The sequence below is a fragment of the Gallinula chloropus genome, assembly GCF_964237585.1.
Source record: "Gallinula chloropus genome assembly, chromosome: 26".
NCBI lineage: Eukaryota > Metazoa > Chordata > Aves > Gruiformes > Rallidae > Gallinula > Gallinula chloropus.
In genome coordinates this window covers 412,667-430,093 of record NC_140111.1, presented here as the reverse complement: position 1 = coordinate 430,093, position 17,427 = coordinate 412,667, and the positions used below count along the sequence as shown (strand labels likewise).

Genomic DNA, 17,427 nt, shown 5'->3' with positions numbered 1-17,427 from the left:
TGCTGGGCTTTGAAGCGCTCAGTTCAAATAGGTGCCTGTTAAAAGCACATTTCCCAACACAATGCACAGGGAAGAGCACTGCAAACCCACCACAACCTGCATTAACACCATGATGGAAAGCGTTAAAAACTTCAGGAAGGCCAAAAACTTCACAAACCCACCTCTCTCAGCTCTCAGCCATCCCCTGGCCCATGGGAATGCAAAGCCCTTCTGTTCAGCCTACCGCACAGGACCGACAGCCCCCAGGATGGAGCCCCCACCCTGCTGGGATCGGTCCTGGTCTCCATGGAGCAACTTGTTTCTGGTTCTTCTGCCAAGCAGCACAGCATGAGAGAGAGACCCACGTGTGCTACATGGGGACCCGGCAGGCACTGGGACTGGGTGGACGGAAACCATCTGCACAGGAGCACTGAACAGGCTGGGGGGACCATTAAAGGTGCCATGAGCCCAGACATCCTCAGATAGGGGAAGCAGCTCAGAGCCTCGTCCACCCTGACCTTTAATGTCTCCAAGAATGGGGCATCCACCACCTCTCTGGGCAACATCTGACAGGGCCTCACCATAAAACATTGCTTCCTCATATCTAGTCTAAATCTACCTTCTTTTAGTGTGTCTCCATCTTTCCTGGAGCCCCTGAAGGACTAGAAGGCACTCTAAGGTCTCCCCAGAGCCTTCTCCAGGTTGAGCCACCCCAACCTTCTCAGCCTATCTCCAGATGCTCCAGCCCTCGATTCATCTCCGTGGCCTCCTCTCAAGGACCAACAGGTCCATGTCTTTCCTGTGTTGCGGATTCTTCCTGGCTGCCACTTCTCACTGACTCTTTTTATGAGGAATTTAGGACTTTAGGTCAGGTCCTCTGAATTAGGCAGACGTTAAATATCTAAGTGACTTGTGCAGAGTCATGCCATGACTCAGAAGAGAATCAGAAGTGGGCTTCTGAGTTTCATGCTCTTCCCCTACATAGTGCGTAATCCATCTGTCAATTTAGAATTTAAAAAAAGGAAAAACTGTCTCCTAGTTTCATCTCCACACTACCACTGGAGCGGTGGGACTGTCCAGACTTGAGGAGGAGGAGGAAGAGAAACTCAGGCAGCTTTCACAAAGCCTACACTGCAGCCCTGAGCTTTTTGCTGTTTTGCTTTTCAGGCAGCCAGAGGTGATGTAACACTCCATCACCACAAAGATGTGACGAGTTCCTTTCTGTGTCTGTTTTCAAGCATGAAATCACCTCGTTCAGCAGAGAGGGGCAAAGCCTGGGAGCATCTGAAATCAGGCTACCGGTACTTACCTCTCCTTTCCATGACACTGTGAGCCTTTATGTAACCCACTGGAGCACTTCTGAAATACCCCACGTGAGATGCCATGGAAATCCAGATTATTTTGGTCGCTATAATCTGATTAGAACCACTACCCACTCCTACAGCGCCGGGAGAAACAGAACAATGACAGAAGCTCGATCCCACGGCAGCAGATCCCTGAGACAGGCCCTGCTGTACTGTGAGGATGATTCACTGCCTAACAAGGAGATACAACCTTTTACCTCGTTATAATCATTTCACCATGATGAGACACTCAGCTGCTGTGTAATTAGGAAATAAGCGCTCACTCAAGACACTGTGTTGGGATCATACGCCGAGTGGTTACTGCTGGGCAGGCAGGAAGGACTGGAGGGGTCGTACCTGGTTCTCATCCTGCACCTCCATGCTGTACTGGGGCCCTGGCTGTACCTCTGTGACTTTCTCTCCGAGGAGGAAGCCCAGGCGAGTCATGAGTGTGTTTGCTGCCTCATCTACGGATGGAGGGGGTCCCAGCTCCTGCTCCGTATCACCTAAAGGGGAAGAAAAAGAGATTTAGATGGGAGTTGTTTACCTAGGCTCGGTGTTCTTACCAACAGAACACCACTAACTTTTCACGCTCCAACGTCATTATCCCGGTTTTCAGGTTATTCATGTTTTTCAGGTCTGCTTTAGTTCTGTGCTGGTTATTAACCCTGGGTTCTGCACTGCTCCAGCTGTCAGTGCTTGCTCCTGCCCACATTCGCTGCGGTTCCTCTCCTCACTACTCATTCTCAGCACCTCCCATGGATGCAAGACAGCCACCCTGGACCAGCAATACCCAGGAAATGAGACGTCCTGGACCGCCAAAGGAGCAGGGAGGGCGATCCCCCTCTTGTCTCACAAAAAAGCTACCCAAGGCTATGTGCACAGGAGCACTCCATGGGATGCAGAGCAGCTGCTGCGCTACCAACGGGCTAAGGGCAAAGGACAGGACCGAAAACCCGTGTGCATCCTCCTCAGGCATCCGCTGCTTCTGCCCCGCTGACAGTGCCGCAGGAAGCACTGCGCTGCAGACACCACCCCCCTCACGACAGAGCACAAAGTCCACCAGCCAGTTCCCCATCAAGTCTATAATACAAGTCAAAAACAACATTCTGGATCATTTATTTCACAATATTTCCCCCCTCCATCAGTAGGAAGAGCAGCATGGGCCAGCTTCCAGCTAGCAATGCCCACCTGGATAAAGGCTGGGCATGGAGGTTGCTGTTTCTGAATCTCTTTCCGGAAACCTAAACTGAGTGGAGGTTTTTGACTCCCAGCATCACACAGCCAAGTCGGGTTCTCAACATCAGGCCCTTCCCTGCTCACACCAGCAGTGCTGTGAATGCCTGAAGGTCAAGTTCTTTCCACCTTACAGCAGTACTGTGTTTGGCGCAGTTGTAGGAGGCTAATTAGGATTTGCAATTAGTCTCTGGTTAATTATTCATCTGATAATGTACAATCTGGAAAAGAGCCCATCTCAGTTTCACAGCTCTGTCCTGGCTTGGGGGTGCTCCAGCACTCAGCCTGGAGCTCTGGAATAAAAAGATGTTACTTTAAGTTTTGCTTTTTGATAACCACCCCAAACCCACAAATCACGGAATCTGGGGCGTGCAGGAGGCTGCAGAAACTTTAAGCCAGCTGCTTAATTCCAGAAGCTCCTGTTTACAGACTCACAACGTGCGTCTCACGGAAGCTTTGAGCAATTTTTCAGTGTCTCACCTGCAAATTAAAACCCCAGAGCATCACACGTGCAACGGCACCTGCACTCCCGAGCTCCACCAACCCTGGGAGATGAGCATCTGGAGCCATCCTCACACGGTGACTTCATGGTTATGAAAAGGGATGATATAGTATGATAATAGAAGCTGTCTTCTAAGTTATCGAATCCCTATTGTACTGCTTTATACACCGCTGACGTGAATAGGAGAGATGTAAGGGAGAGACAAATTTAGACAGATGGCCCAATTTTCTGAACTGCTGACCACCCACATTCCATCCGTGGGCATTTGCTGTCTCTGGGAGTCAAATCCAGAGCAGATGCATTTATGTAAAATGGAAATTAGACAGGCTTCTATTTCCAAGGTTATTCTTTATCTTTTCAAAAAGTAGACTTTTAGGGCTTATCCAGATGCCTGTGTGTAGGACACGGCTCCGCTCATCATGATTAGGAATCCATTATGCATTCCCCACCCCGGCTTCCCAACACCCGGTATTGGTAACACCCGAACCGGGCTGACCTGTGCACCCTGGCACAGGAGAAATCGACCTGTCCCGGCACTGCCCGCCCAAGGGAGGATGCAGGGACGATGTCAGGGCACTGGGCATGGCAGGCTTCCTTCAGTTCAGCGTCAGGAACCACTCCCAAACCAAACCAAACCAAACCAAACCAAACCAAACCAAACCAAACCAAACCAAACCAAACCAAACCAAACCAAACCAAACCAAACCAAACCAAACCAAACCAAACCAAACCAAACCAAACCAAACCAAACCAAACCAAACAACTGGCTCTTTTATACTGCTCCTGAAGTGTCTCTGAGGGGCACAAAGCTGTCTTTCACCTGCAAAATGACAAGCTTCTCCCAGGTCACTGCATAAGAACACGGACGATACAGAGGGTAACAACTGCTTTGAGAACACCCCAATGTCCCAGTGAGATGCTGCTCATGCCACAAGGGATCCAGTGCTCCGAGAGCATCGCAGGTAGTGCAGAACCAGCCATTATGTTATTAGAATGCAGCTTTCAAAGTACAGGTAACTCTGACCTTTGCAGGGAGTTATTTGTTACTTGTTGTGTTTCACTTCAAGGTAAATGCTCCAAACCTGGAGTCAGGGTTCCACAGGTCAGAGTCAAAGCCAAGAGAGATTTATGAGATGTTTGCCACTACTCCAAGGCCCTTCCTTCCAGATACGGCCCGCAGAGTACAAACACACTGCCACTGCGGCCGATTGCTTACTTCTAATAACATAAATAAAGCCCCACCAACAGTTCCAAGGCAGATTAGTCTCTGAAGGTGTAGCCTGGTGGGAAAGAGAAGTAATTTGCCTGAGCAGCACAGGGTTGTTTGGGGGGGTTGGTAAGAAAAATGCAAGAACAAGCAAGCCTTACTTGGCACCACAAAACCAAATGAATTTGAAAATAAGACATTCAGATTCTTTTGTGGTGAGCTAGACAGAAATTGATGGGAACCCCCCAAAAATGATGGAAAAAACCCCCATAGTTCAAAAATTTACATGAGTTATGCAATTGAATTTTAGGCAGAGTCACCAAGAAGCTCTATTAAAAGGCCACTTCTCTCAGTCCTTAATCTTCAGAAAAGACATGGAACTGTAGCACTGTGACACACATAAATAAAAACTCCCATGGAGATGTGACACTGGTTGTCCTTTCAGATAGAAACCCCACACGTGTTTAGGCTATCTGGAGGTCTAATCTATCAGCACAGCAGAATGCTGGGAACGGTAACTCGGAGCCTGTAGGCTTACAGAGCGATCCCAAAGTGGAACAAACAGGAGCAAGATCTTCCCATTCCCAGCACTGAGCCATGAGGAGGGAAGCAGAGTCCCAGAGCAGCATCACCCACTCAAGCCGTACCCGTACCCAACGGTCCCGTATGAGAAGTCCAGTCTGTGTTGTAATGGGAAAATAACTACATCCAAAAACCCATCGTTGATGTGACGCGTCTGAGAGGAGAAGACAAAGTAGAAGAAACAGGGAAACAAGAATCTCTGGTTTCTTAATTTCTGGCCCTTGAGGAGCACACTGGGATTATTTACTTATTTCGCTTCCGGATCGAATTGTCCTGGAACAGACGCCACAGGAGGAGGGATGGACAGGGAGAGAAGGAGGAGGTTAATTCAGTCAGGGGTCTGCAACGCTGGGGGGTCACTTTGTGCTGCCAAAGGCAGGGTGGTCTACAGGAGAGAAAAGCCCACAGAGGCAGAGACTGAGGGGCTGGGTTAGGAGATCGATGGGTCCATGGGGAGGAGGGTGGGTATTGACAGGCATAAGGCCAGCGTGGCCACGGATGCAGAAGGCAGATCATCGCTCTGACGAGTGCCTGGCCCATCCGACAGCTCAAGAACAACTGCCAAATATCAGCAATCAGTAATCGTTAATTGATTTTTTCTTGTCTTAAAACATAATTCAGCATCCAGAGTCGCACCAGATCTCAGCAGCACACACCTCCATGCTTGCCAGCTACTCCTGCCACCCTTTTAATTTAACAATGGGTTTTTAAGTGAAATGCAGAAAATGCAGATCAGAAGCATTACAACCCGAGCTCGTCAAGCAGTGCACCAGCTCTGATCCTTCCCTCTTCACAAAACGCAACCCACTTCAAATGTGTCAGAAGACCTCTGCAATTCACCCTGGAATTTACCTGATTTAGGCCCTTCTGGAGCAATTTTAGGGATCCCAGGAGCCCCCTCAGATGTCTCACCTACAGACAGCCTCCGTCTTTTGGAAAGGGTCAGCTCTACCCCCCATTAACGTCATACACAGCGGGAAGGAATTCCTGAGTGCTGATAAATGTTCAGAGCCTTTCCCTGAAACTCAAATCTATGGTTTTGTAAGCACAGGTATTAGATTTGCTCTTTTCAAGAAAACACGGGGTGTTTTACAACATCATCATTGCAAAACGCTGCTCCTGCTCTGTCCTTTCAGATCCCATAATGAAACCTGCCACAGACTGCAGCTGCAATTGCTTACAAGAAAATGAAATTTCTTTGAGGATTTATTTTGTAATTCTGGGACTCGTTTGATGGCTACCATCACCTAATCCTTCAGATAAACAGTGCAGGGGAGTGCCCCTGAGAGACACTGACAATGTGTCTTTACTCCAGAGAGTATTTCTAGTTTAATTGTTACACTTTTGTTTCCAATTCCAGGCTCTGAAAACAATTTAAATTATATCTAAAACCTCTTTCAGCAAGTGTCTGGCACACAAGAACCAGGGAAGAGCTCGCCCACCTGTCATCGAACCTGCCGGAATATGAATCTGATTTGTCTTAAAAATCCATAAACGAGCAGAGAAAACAAGTTACATGGAAAGAGGGAGTTCAAGGATCACCAGAACTGGAAGATGCCACTGGTGAGTTTGCTCTGCAATCCCATAACCACTGAGTTTTACCCAACGACTCTCCCCCCTCCACAGGACCTGACTCTCCCCTCACTGCGTACGTCTGCTTCAAATTGTTCTGGGTACTCTTGAGCTGTATTTGGAAAATGCCCTTGCCCGTTTCTGCACATCCCCTGCTCTGCTCAGGGGGAATGGAAGATCTTTTTTCATTAGTCTTGTTTACATCAGTAAGAGATTGTAAAAGTTTTACCCAGTGAGGGGGGAAGTCCGAGCCAGGGAGGTGTAAACAGCAGCTCCAACTCAACCCACGCCCGCGTTCTGCTCCAGCTCTGCTTTTACAGCGGCTCTTGCCACTCTATCCAGTACCTTCCACAACCAAATCACCAGTAATCGCACTCAGCCTCCCGTGCCCCTTCCACAGGAGTTTCCTTTACGAAAAAGATACAACCCAAAGCAATCTTCCTCTGCACCACATGGAAATACTCCTTCCAAACCAGCCCTTCCTGCTGCCTCTGCTGCTGCTGCCCTTCAATATCCCTCCACGCCGACCCTCACAAAGACAGCTATTTTTAACTGGAAGCCGAACCGAGCCCGGGCGAGGTGGTACATGGGATCCCAATGCTATCAGAGCATCTGATTCCATGTGTTTCATGGTCTGGATTTTAAAGATGAGCCTCCAAGAGCAGGGTTGAGGATGAGCTTTCCTGGATTTCAGCTCCCACTGAAGGACCTTAGAAAAGGGAATGGGGGAAGTGAGAGGATATATGGTGCCAAGTAGCTGAACACACACACACATATATATAATGAAAAGGCCACAAGTACCATAAATATGAGCCCAAGTGAGCTGAATGTTTCCTACAAGCAGGATCACACGTAGATCCCTGAAAAGGTTCTTGAGCTCTTTAACATATCAAGGACATCGTGGCTGAGCAGTGAGACCCCCACTGGCAGACAGCGGAGACACAATTCATTTGTCTCGTACATATGGGCTGTTTTCCCAGCTCTGAACACCCAACCTCTTACCAGACATTGACAAATCAAAAGGCCCTGGCTCTGAGGCAAAGTTGTTGGGTATTTACTTTGTAGCTCTCTGAACTGCCCTTTCACTCCAGACAGGTTTGAGGACAGTGTCTTACAGTCCCATTGATGCAGAGGGGTTTTTTAATGAGATTCCCAATCAGCCAAGAGCACATACTCCCTTCAAATACTGCTTGTTTGCTAAAATCTGTGCAAAACACTTAACTAGCATCCATTGTGCTGTATGAGGCAAATAAGCTCACGGTGCAAATCCAGTCGCCCGGCCGGCAGCATGACTCCAGCACAAGATTCTTACATCAGGGCATCATCCACTGTGATGCAGGTTAGGAACAAATTGAGCTTTTGCCCATGTACAAGTGGAGCTGCACTGTCCAGGAGAGAGGAACAGACAGGATGGGGGGAACACGACCATCAAAACAAATTACAGCAAGGGGAACAATATGCACGCTGGCTAAGAATAAAGGAGGACTTGTTCTCTAGTTCTGAGGAGGGTTGGGAAGTCAAGGCAACTGGTAAGAGAGCAGAAGTAATGGTGTGGATTTCACAGTGCCGCATATTTTCACTTGAGAGAAGCTCTCCATAGCATCACTGAAGGTCAAGTACTTTTTGCACAGGACAAAACAACCCCACCCAACCCAGAAAGCACCCACTGGCCTCATGTGTGCATGAAAGCATGGGAACCAAGCTTGGGAAAGAACTGAGCCAGTCCCTACGAATGCAACCACCCCTCCTTCTACTGTCAGAACTGGCAGAATTAATACTGAGGGGTTTGCCTCCACAAAGAGCTGAACAGCAATAATAGTATCTCAAAACATTGGGGAGGAGGGGAAGAGATGAGAAAGAAGAGTTATTGACCACTTCCTCTAGACTATAAAGCATCTGGGAGTAAACTTCTGATGCATAAGGAAATCAAAGTCCTTCTATATCTAGGCCAGATCTGACGTTGCTTCAGACTGCAACTCCAGGCCAGTTACCTGCCGCTGGTCCAGTGACTGGTGAGAGATACGTCGACTTCTGTTCCTGTGTCCCATCCCTAACAGGCACTTCTGTCCCACAGATGGACACCTTAGGTTAACCAAGGAATCACAGAATCGTAGGGGTTGGAAGGGACCTCTACAGATCATTGGGTCCAACCCCAAGGAGCTGGAGCTGTTACAGACAAGGTGATATGAGGACATTAGAGTGTGCAAAGACACATAAACAGAATGTGGTTCACTTAAAGCCTGCCCTTTCCCTCAGACAGATGAAACCAACACCTGCTTTGTAAAGGGAAGGTGGTTAAGAGATCACACCAGGGAGCTTCAAGAATACCATGTCATCTCAGTTATGTAACAGTTAAAACATAAGGACACAGTGTATGGAATTGGTGCTGTTCTCCATTGTTCTCCTGAGCATCTCCCCTTTGACAAGGTTTCACAAACCCTGAATTGTGACCCCAGGCATGTTTGGTGTGCAGCAAACCCAACAGCGAGTGGTCTCTGGCTAATCCTAAACAGACACGCAGCTCAAACTACAACCACCTTCATTATTCCTCTCAGAATCCCAGTTTCAGTTGGTTTGGTTTGGTTTATTTGGTGGGGTTACGTTTTGAAGGGCTCATCCAGGCCTTTGTTCTGAAGCTGTTTCCATCTCTCAGTAGGGATGAAGCCAGCCCTGACCTCCCATGAGAAGCGCGAGAGAAGTCAGTCGCTTCCATAGCAACCGCCATACCGACCTGCTACGATTCTCTTCTGCAATTAGGGCTGATCCCAACGATTTCCCATTCCCTTCAGGTCAGTGGGCTTGATAATGCTGGGACAACCACAAGATTCAACAGTAAAATCATTCGTCAAGCCGTGGTTGGCTTGATTATTCCCTTGCCTTCCTCCCAATTCATCACTGCCCAGGGGCTGCGGGGTCTCGGAGCACAAGGCACTCTCACACATCCCCCACTAAAGGCCTGTTGCTAACACCTGCGAAATGCTTTGCTGCTGTTAGGAGAGGCCTGTGGCTTGTGTAAGATGAAAACTACTCCTTTTACACAATGAGAAGACAGAAGCAGCACCATGCAGATGTCAACCTCAATGACTCTTTAACCAAAGAAAGGGGAAAAGGACCCATGAGATGAACAGAAACGATGCTGCGATGGCCAATCACCCTCTGCTGTTCACGGCGGCAGCACCGCTGTGGTACCTAACTCAATTAGGGATGGAAACAGATGCCTGCCAGCCTAACGTGGAACGAACAAATATGCCCTGGCCAGACGTGTAAGATTTGTGCCCCAAAATTTCTGAAGAAGAATTTAATTAGATTAGAAGATAACATCATAACATACTTAGCCTCTGAGACATCATGGCAAAGTCATACATCACACAAGATGCAACTGCAAACATTGATCTAAGACAAAAGGCAATTACCTGAAAGCACCATCCATCTCAGACTGCTTCCAGGAGGTTTCCTGAGCTCTTCTAGGTCAAAACACGCTTCAGTTACCATGCTAAAACCAAAAACCAGTTCGAAGAAAGATGCTCTCATGATGCACAATGAAGCAGCACCAGAAGCCAAGGCACCAGTCCCTGTGCAAGCACTGCCCTCGGGCAGACTGGGAGCTGGGATGAACTTGGGGGCAAAGTATGGCACGTGGAATTGTGGATCACCAGGTCCTTACAGCAAAGGTCTACCGAGAGGGGTTTGGAGGTCAACTCCCATTCTTCCACTGTCTTGGCAAGTCACCAAGGAACAAGGAAATGCCTCTGCCAGTGTCCGTGGGACTGGAGCAGAGACACGGTGGGAGGATGGATCGAGCTCCCTTCAGACCCTTCTCATGAAGTCACTGCTGAGTCAAGGCATGAGGAACTTTGCTGATGTAGATCCTCCAAATCAAAAAAGGGCTTGAATGAACTCTGAGTGACCACTGCAATCACAAAAACTTCCACAGAACTATAAATCTGATAGAAATGGGCTTCTCAAAGCCACAAAAGAGCTCTTCTTTGTCATCTTAAACACGACAGCTATAAAATATGGGCCAATTTCTGCTTTCCCTTAACAGATTAATTTTCTCTTACAGAATTTAATGTTCATCTCTGGCAAAACAAAGAACAGAGTTTAAAAAAACCAGTTATATCAACCTTAAAGCTTTAATACGTCCTTCCTATTTGAACTTCCCTCTGAAGAGATCAGCCACCTGATTCTTCTCTGTACTTCCCTCCAACTTAGAATGTCCAGAGCACATCACCTCCTTGTGATTCACACCCCAAGATGCCTGAAGCACTATTTCTCCACAGCAGCACGAGCGGCAGCAGGGTGGTTGCTCAGGAAACCTCCCCTCTGGAATGTGCAGAAATTTGCCTGAAGCCTTAAAATAAACACGTTAGCATTGAGCAAAATTTCATCTCCAGGCAGCTCAAATTGAAATCATCATTTCTATATGCAGCGTAGATAATGTTCTTCTTTCCTGGCTGGTATTTAGTGTTTTAAACTGCCTTTAAGTGTATAATTAATTGCATTACTTGTCAGGGATCACTCTACAAACCACTCCATCTCCACTCCATTGCTCTGCTCAAACTTATCTTCAGCTTTCTCTTTTTTTCCCTTCTTTCAACTCCTATCATCATTCCTGGAGACACTCAGAGTTTAAAACCATGTGCCAATGCCCTTCACGGGATGCACACATTCCAGAAGAGGGTTAAACCAAGCCTAACACTGAAGAATGGAGCTGCATTTCCTTGGAAAGCTGATTATAGGCAGTGTCTTTGCTGCAGCCTGAACAGGACTTGGTCCCTCTTCCCTGAGCTTCCCAACTGGAACTGGTCACTAGGTCCAGATGCAAAATCCTTTGGTCCTTAGGAAGTTGTCCAGATCTTTGCTCTTTCTTTTCTCCTTCACACAAGCCACCTGTTTTTTCCCCAAGGTCTCATCTCCTGAGCTCCTTCAGCCACGATACCTCAAGCCCTTTGCTACCACCATTGTCACAGCAGGATCTGCACACCCAGGCAGGTGGTGCAGGATCCATCCCTACAGACAAGGAGCTAACAACCAGAGAGTCACTGCTGGCGACTAGTTCACCCCCATCATGGACCCAAGGGAGACAGGGGCTCCCCAGCATGTCCCTCAGCACACCCATCTGAACCCCAAATTCTTTAATGACACTTCAAGGCAGTGGGAAACTGCACTCTTGCTTGTGCATCACCACACTATCAGCAAGAGGAGGAGATCAGAAGGCAAAAGAATAAAAAGTGAAATTAAATGTGGATCCTGGTGTCAGAGCTGGCTCCTGGGCTTGGCAGGAGTCCTGCCCTTCAAACCCCCCTGGCAAGCGAGGCTGGGGCGGGGGGGAGAGACGCCCGTGCTGACGGGAGACACGGGAACGTGGAATTGATGCTCTTTAAGCCAACAATTATAATTCTCTGTGGATGCAATCATCATAAGTTTGTAATTATTAACAATCACAGACACAACAGCAGAAGCTGTTTAGAAGAAGAAAGGGCTGCAACAGCAGAATCTGAATTGTAATTCCTGACGACTGGAAAAGGAGGAGCGCTTTTCAGAGCAACCACGGCCTCAAAGGAGGCACTTCCAAGCACAGGGACTGGCTCTTTTTTCCTAAGACAACTCCTCTTTCTGACACAACAGGTTAAAGCCAGCCCACCTTCCAGATCTGCCAACTCTCCATAATGCCTCCAATGGGGAAGACCCCAAGAGCTCGCCATCCAGATACGCGATACCCCGATTTCAGAGCATCATTGATTAATACGACCTTCTCTGCTGTAGCTGTATATTTAAGAGGAAGATGTCATACATTTACACACCTTTTCAAAACACTCAGCATCTTTCTGCCCCATACAAGGTCTACGCTGGAAGAGGGTCCCTTTGCTTCATCACCTGGGCAAACCCAGGTGAGGGAAACTGCAAAATTAGGCACCGAAACCCTTTGCTGCTGCCTGCAGACGGTGCCGGTCCCAGCCTCCTCGCAGGGCAGCACCTCCACAGCCTCCAGCCCTCCCCAGGTTCCCACTTCCAAGTTAGGAAGAATCTAGGAATTGATAATGGAGCTGGGGGCGAGACGCAGCTATATAAAGATCTAACGGCGCCTGCACATCTGCACGGGGGCTGGGCGGCCTTGGGCGCCTGCAGGGTTAAGCCAGGCAGCCACACGACCCACTTCTGTTACTGCTTCAACCAGAGGCCTCCAGCAAGATGTGTATTTTAAGAACAATTGCTACAGGACACAGAAATTAAAAGCTATTGCTTTTTTAAAAAAAACTAAAATTAAAAAAAAAACCAACCCCAGGACTATTCCTGGGCGCAGGTAAACAAGACCCACAGCTCTGCATCAGTTAATGACATGTCTCAAATGTGGTTTGACTCCAGCCCTTCTGAAGACCAGCATTAAAAATTAAATTTAAAGTAGTATGCTTATTGGATAACTTTTTATCTTCTCAAAAGCATCTCTCTAGGTCCTCTCAATCAATTTGTGGGGAGAGCGGCCGCGAGGCCAGCCCGGAACACACACAACACTGCAAGTAACATAGGTTAATGGGTATCAATTAGAAACTAATACTCAAATCAAGTTTCCAAGTCAATAAAACTTGGCTGGAGAAGGTGCAACCAACCCTCTGCAGAAAGGAGCCGAACAACATTTAAACCCCACTTCTGGGCTGGAATTGCCTTCGCATGCAGCTTACCAGGGCAGAACGCATCAACGTCCAGTTTCTGTGCTGAAGAGAGCGTTGGGGAGCCAAGCTCAGATTCTGGGATTCGAGGGCTCTCAACAAACTTTGCTTTCCTCAAAGGGGCTAAGGAGAAGGAGGGGGAGAGAGAAAGAGAGGTCATGAGTAAGGGAAATAGCAAGCAACAGATGGAAGCACTTAACTGAACGACACTGTCAGACTCATATCAGGTTACCCCCATTTTTTTTTCCCTTTTTTTTTTCTTTCTGGCCAGAAAAAAGAAAATTATCTGCATTCTTTACCAAGGAGATGGCTCTTATTAAAGCTTTCAAACTGTATGGTCTTACTTTAAAGTGTGTGAGCACTGAGGCACATTCTTGATACTCTCAAACACTTCCTTTTTTCACGCTTTATTAAATATATACAATTTCTTTTTATATAGGAAGCAAACGAGCCTGGGTTCAGCAACAAAAATTAAGATCACAGAGAGGTACACAGGGCCCATGAGGATTGAAAATATTTAACTACAAACACCTAAAATGAACACACAGATTCTGTGTTGTGATTTGTTTCCTCTGACCATCAAACTGCAGTTTCAGAACATCCCACGTGTCTGACCCACCAGGCTCGGTGGTCAACACAAAGGAGCAGAGTAAAGCTATCGCTGGCTGGGACAGAAACCAAGCACTTTGCTTTTATCCTTGTAAATCCAGAAAAGATTCGAGAGACTAAGAACAGGGAGAAGGTAAAAGTGGCTGGAACAAAGCAGGATCGACTGCGAGTTGGAGAAATGGGATTTTTTTATGTGGGTTTTAGGTCTGAATTCCAAAAGACACCAAGTTCTGGGCATTTGTTTGTGATAGAGTAATTACTGAACCACTTTTAGTGATAAGTTCGTTAACGCTCTGCCAGGCCAGAGAAACAGAACTGGAGAAGAAACACGCAGAGATTATGATGCCCCGTTTCACATTCAGCTCCCGTGCCCCTTAAAGCAAAAGGGTAATTTGCAAAGCTGCTCTGCAGAGGCGATCGTGGGTCAGGGTGCCTCATGCCCCTCCGAGCCTCAGCGCAGCAGCCTCCATTTACATCATTTATATTTATAGTTCTCTGTCCTGCAAATCAAATTTGGGATCTGAAGCTGACAGCTGGGGGGAGACACGTTTGTTCTCCTGCGTCTCCCGGAGCAGAAGCTCCGTGGGTCAGAGGCTGGAGTAAATCCTGCGCTCTGCATCCCCACACGCAGCCACCGCCGATGAGCTGGGAGAGGCTGAGCAAGTCCCACCAGGAGGAACCAGAAAGACGCCAGGAGCCAGCTCGCCCTGAGCCAGGACATCAATGACCCCAGGGATTTGTATCAAGGGGGTGGGGAGAAGGGAGACAAAGGCCAGTGTCTGGTTTTCTGTAGGAAGCGCCTATGAGGCAGGATACAGGCGAGAATCATCTACACACACACTCCCCGTACCACAAACACCCTCCGGACACTCCTTCCCTGATGCTCCATCCCAGGAGTCCTGCTTTGATGACAAAAGGTGCCACGCTCCCATTTTGCACTACAAAGCCCAGGGGGGATGTAGGATAGGCTGGAAGCACCTTCCCCTCCCACAGCAAGTCCATGGGCCCCTGTAACCTGAGCCTGGTGTGAGGAATGCAGGACCGACAGAGATAAGGGCAGCTTGAACCCCCTTCCCCCCCACCTGCTTCTGGACGTGCAGCCCAGCTCAGAGACACAGCCCGATGCTACACACCACGAGACAGAAGCCAACTGTACAAAGCCCCCCCCAGAGCCCCCATACATGCCACACTGACAGCTTGTGAACTGGCCAGCACAGCCACAACATTCTCCCCAGCAGTGACCCTCTGCCAGACCCTCATGTAACCGAGACAGGAAAATACTGAGATGATGATAACTGTGGCAGGAAAGTTACTTTTAGTTCTGTGCAGGCCAATCTGCTAATATTTCATTTGTGATTGTGGTTTTAACAAATCTATTTATTTTGATTGTTTTAGCACGGTCCCAGTAACACCCATTTTTATAAAGTATTAGAAAGAGCTCATCTTTTCTTTCTTTATCATTCCTGGCTAATAATAGAACCATGAATGACCTGATGTGACACTTGGGAATGCCCATTTTGCTCTGAAACACACAACAAGCATGGCTCTGCCAGTTCAAGAGATGGCAGTGACTGCAACGGGGTGGCTTTGTGCTGAAGATTACTGCAGTTACTAACCAAAAGAGGAAGAACAAAGAGCGGGCTGATGATACCAGCTCTGCTGCTTCTGTGTGGGTCCCACATCTGCAGGAGATGCTGAACCCCATCATCACCTAATCCAGCCCCGTCTGGACACCGACCTGCGCGCCCTGTCCCAGGGACCCTGCTTTGGCAGGGGATTGGACCCGATGAACTCTGGGGGTCCCTTCCAACCCTGTGATTCTGTGACATTGACTGTCTCCAGGGATGGGGCCTCCACCACCACAACCTGTGCCAGTGTCTCACCTACCTCCTACTGAAGAACTTTTTCCTAATATCCAACCTAAATCTCCCCTTCTCTCAATTAAGACCATCACCTCTCATCCTCTTGCTCCATGCCCTTGTGGGTCAGCTCCCACCTCAGGAATGAGTACAGCCACCTCTTATTTCAGCATCGCTTCCGGAGCTTCCACATTCCTCACTGAGGAGCTGACCCTACCTAGGAACTCCTGCCTTCTCCTAACAACTGACCTACAGTTGCAGAAGCCATCAGCTCTTGGATTCACCACCCCACTGAGTTTTCTTTTGAAGACAACAAAGAACTTGCTATTAAAACCATGGTGAACTCTCACTGTCCTGCAAGTTCAGTCACACATCTCATTCCACAGTATTTATGTTCTTACTCCCTGAAAAGCAAGACTTAAAGTCTTAAAACTATGTGTTACCACTAGACAAGACGATACACCACGTCAACATGACCTAAAGTCAAGACTGTAAAGGCAAGTCAAGATAATCTTCTCGGTGCAACTGTGCATGGGGAAAAGCCAGGGAGCAAGAGCTGCTTTGATTTCAGATATTCTGAACCTGAAGAAGACTAAAAGGCGTCCTGGCTCCTACGTAACCAGATTACACCAGAGGAGGATTTTCACGTAGAAGAATTAAGCGCTCCTGACTCCTGCCCAAGTGGAGATTATCCTGACAGATCCACACCAGAGCATTAGTTTTCTACTGGAATAAACAACAAATGGATGTGCCATGAATTCAGAGATCTGTTTGGCTGGGGTTTGGCCAAACGTTAAAGGATCATATTGATCTTTTCATACAAGTGACTCTCCATGCACACCAGGTCCTGAACACCCTCCCATGAGCACAGGCAGATCTTATGATCAAAGTCAAGGGATCAGCGTTGGGCCCACATGAAAAAAAATGAGAAAAGCTTGAAAAAAATTATTTGCAGGATATTGTACCTGCCTCTGTGCGTTAAGCCTCATCACTGTGAGATTTTCTGTACAAAACAGGCCGGCTCCAGGCTTTAAACAGCATCAAAATAGCCTTTTCCGTTATGCAACTGCATTTGTTTGAGCAGAGAACAGATATTTTTTGCCAAAAATACTAGAAAAACGGGTATTTGCAGTTATAAAAAGCTAATGAATTCAGCAAAGAGGTCAGCAGTTAGCAACACTGCCTTTCTAGAACTGCAGAAAGCACACTGAATTCAGAGTAACGTACTGATGACAAGCAGCCTGCAGTCACAACCCCGTCCCTCGGGTCTGGCGGCGGCAGCCGGTGCCGTAGGAACACTCAAGGGGCCAGTCCTGCCCCGAAGGGCTCTGTGACAAACCCAGCACCAGTGTCATACAAGAACTGACTTGCTGCTCCTAACGAACTGAAACCTAAATAGCTCGAGAAGTTATTTAAAACAAACACTGCACATTTTTGGGTCTAGTTCCTGCAGTTCTTGGTGAGATTAATCCCCATCGGTATCCAAGCCAGTAGAGCAAAGCTGAAAATCCTTCTTTCAGTCCAAATAAACGTCCCGTTTGACTTTGACAGCAACTTCTCCCTCACAAGGAAATTCTAGGGTAGGAATTAACCACATAATGCAAAACAATTACCAGGGCAAGCATTCAGAAATTTTAATTAGATGGCTCATTTATGACACTTTCTGCAGCAGGTGGTCTGTCTTCTAGCAGGGACAAAGAGATAAATTATTGCCTTCTCAGTTTTCATGCTAATTCTCCTCAATACCCACACGGTCACTGTAAGAACAAAGCCATCACCAGTGACAGAATCCCAGTCTGCACACAGGGGACTGAACTGGCTTAAAAACTGTACAAAATGGGGGGTGTGGTTTTGAAAACTATGTATTTGA

At 47.7% G+C, this 17,427-nt stretch overlaps 1 protein-coding gene across 3 annotated transcripts in view; it reads right to left on the bottom strand.

The window, feature by feature from the left end:
• The window catches only part of TANC2 (tetratricopeptide repeat, ankyrin repeat and coiled-coil containing 2), a gene marked incomplete at both ends in the record, with an annotated part of 127,322 nt that overhangs the window by 62,063 nt on the left and 47,832 nt on the right, over window positions 1-17,427 (bottom strand). For 2 of the 3 annotated variants that reach the window (XM_084275466.1, XM_084275467.1), the window contains one exon: window positions 1,680-1,828. In XM_084275466.1, the coding sequence (XP_084131592.1) occupies window positions 1,680-1,828 (149 nt within the window). Of the gene's footprint in view, window positions 1-1,679; window positions 1,829-13,101; window positions 13,213-17,427 lie in introns of all 3 variants that reach the window. The other variant, XM_084275465.1, reaches the window with a different exon arrangement.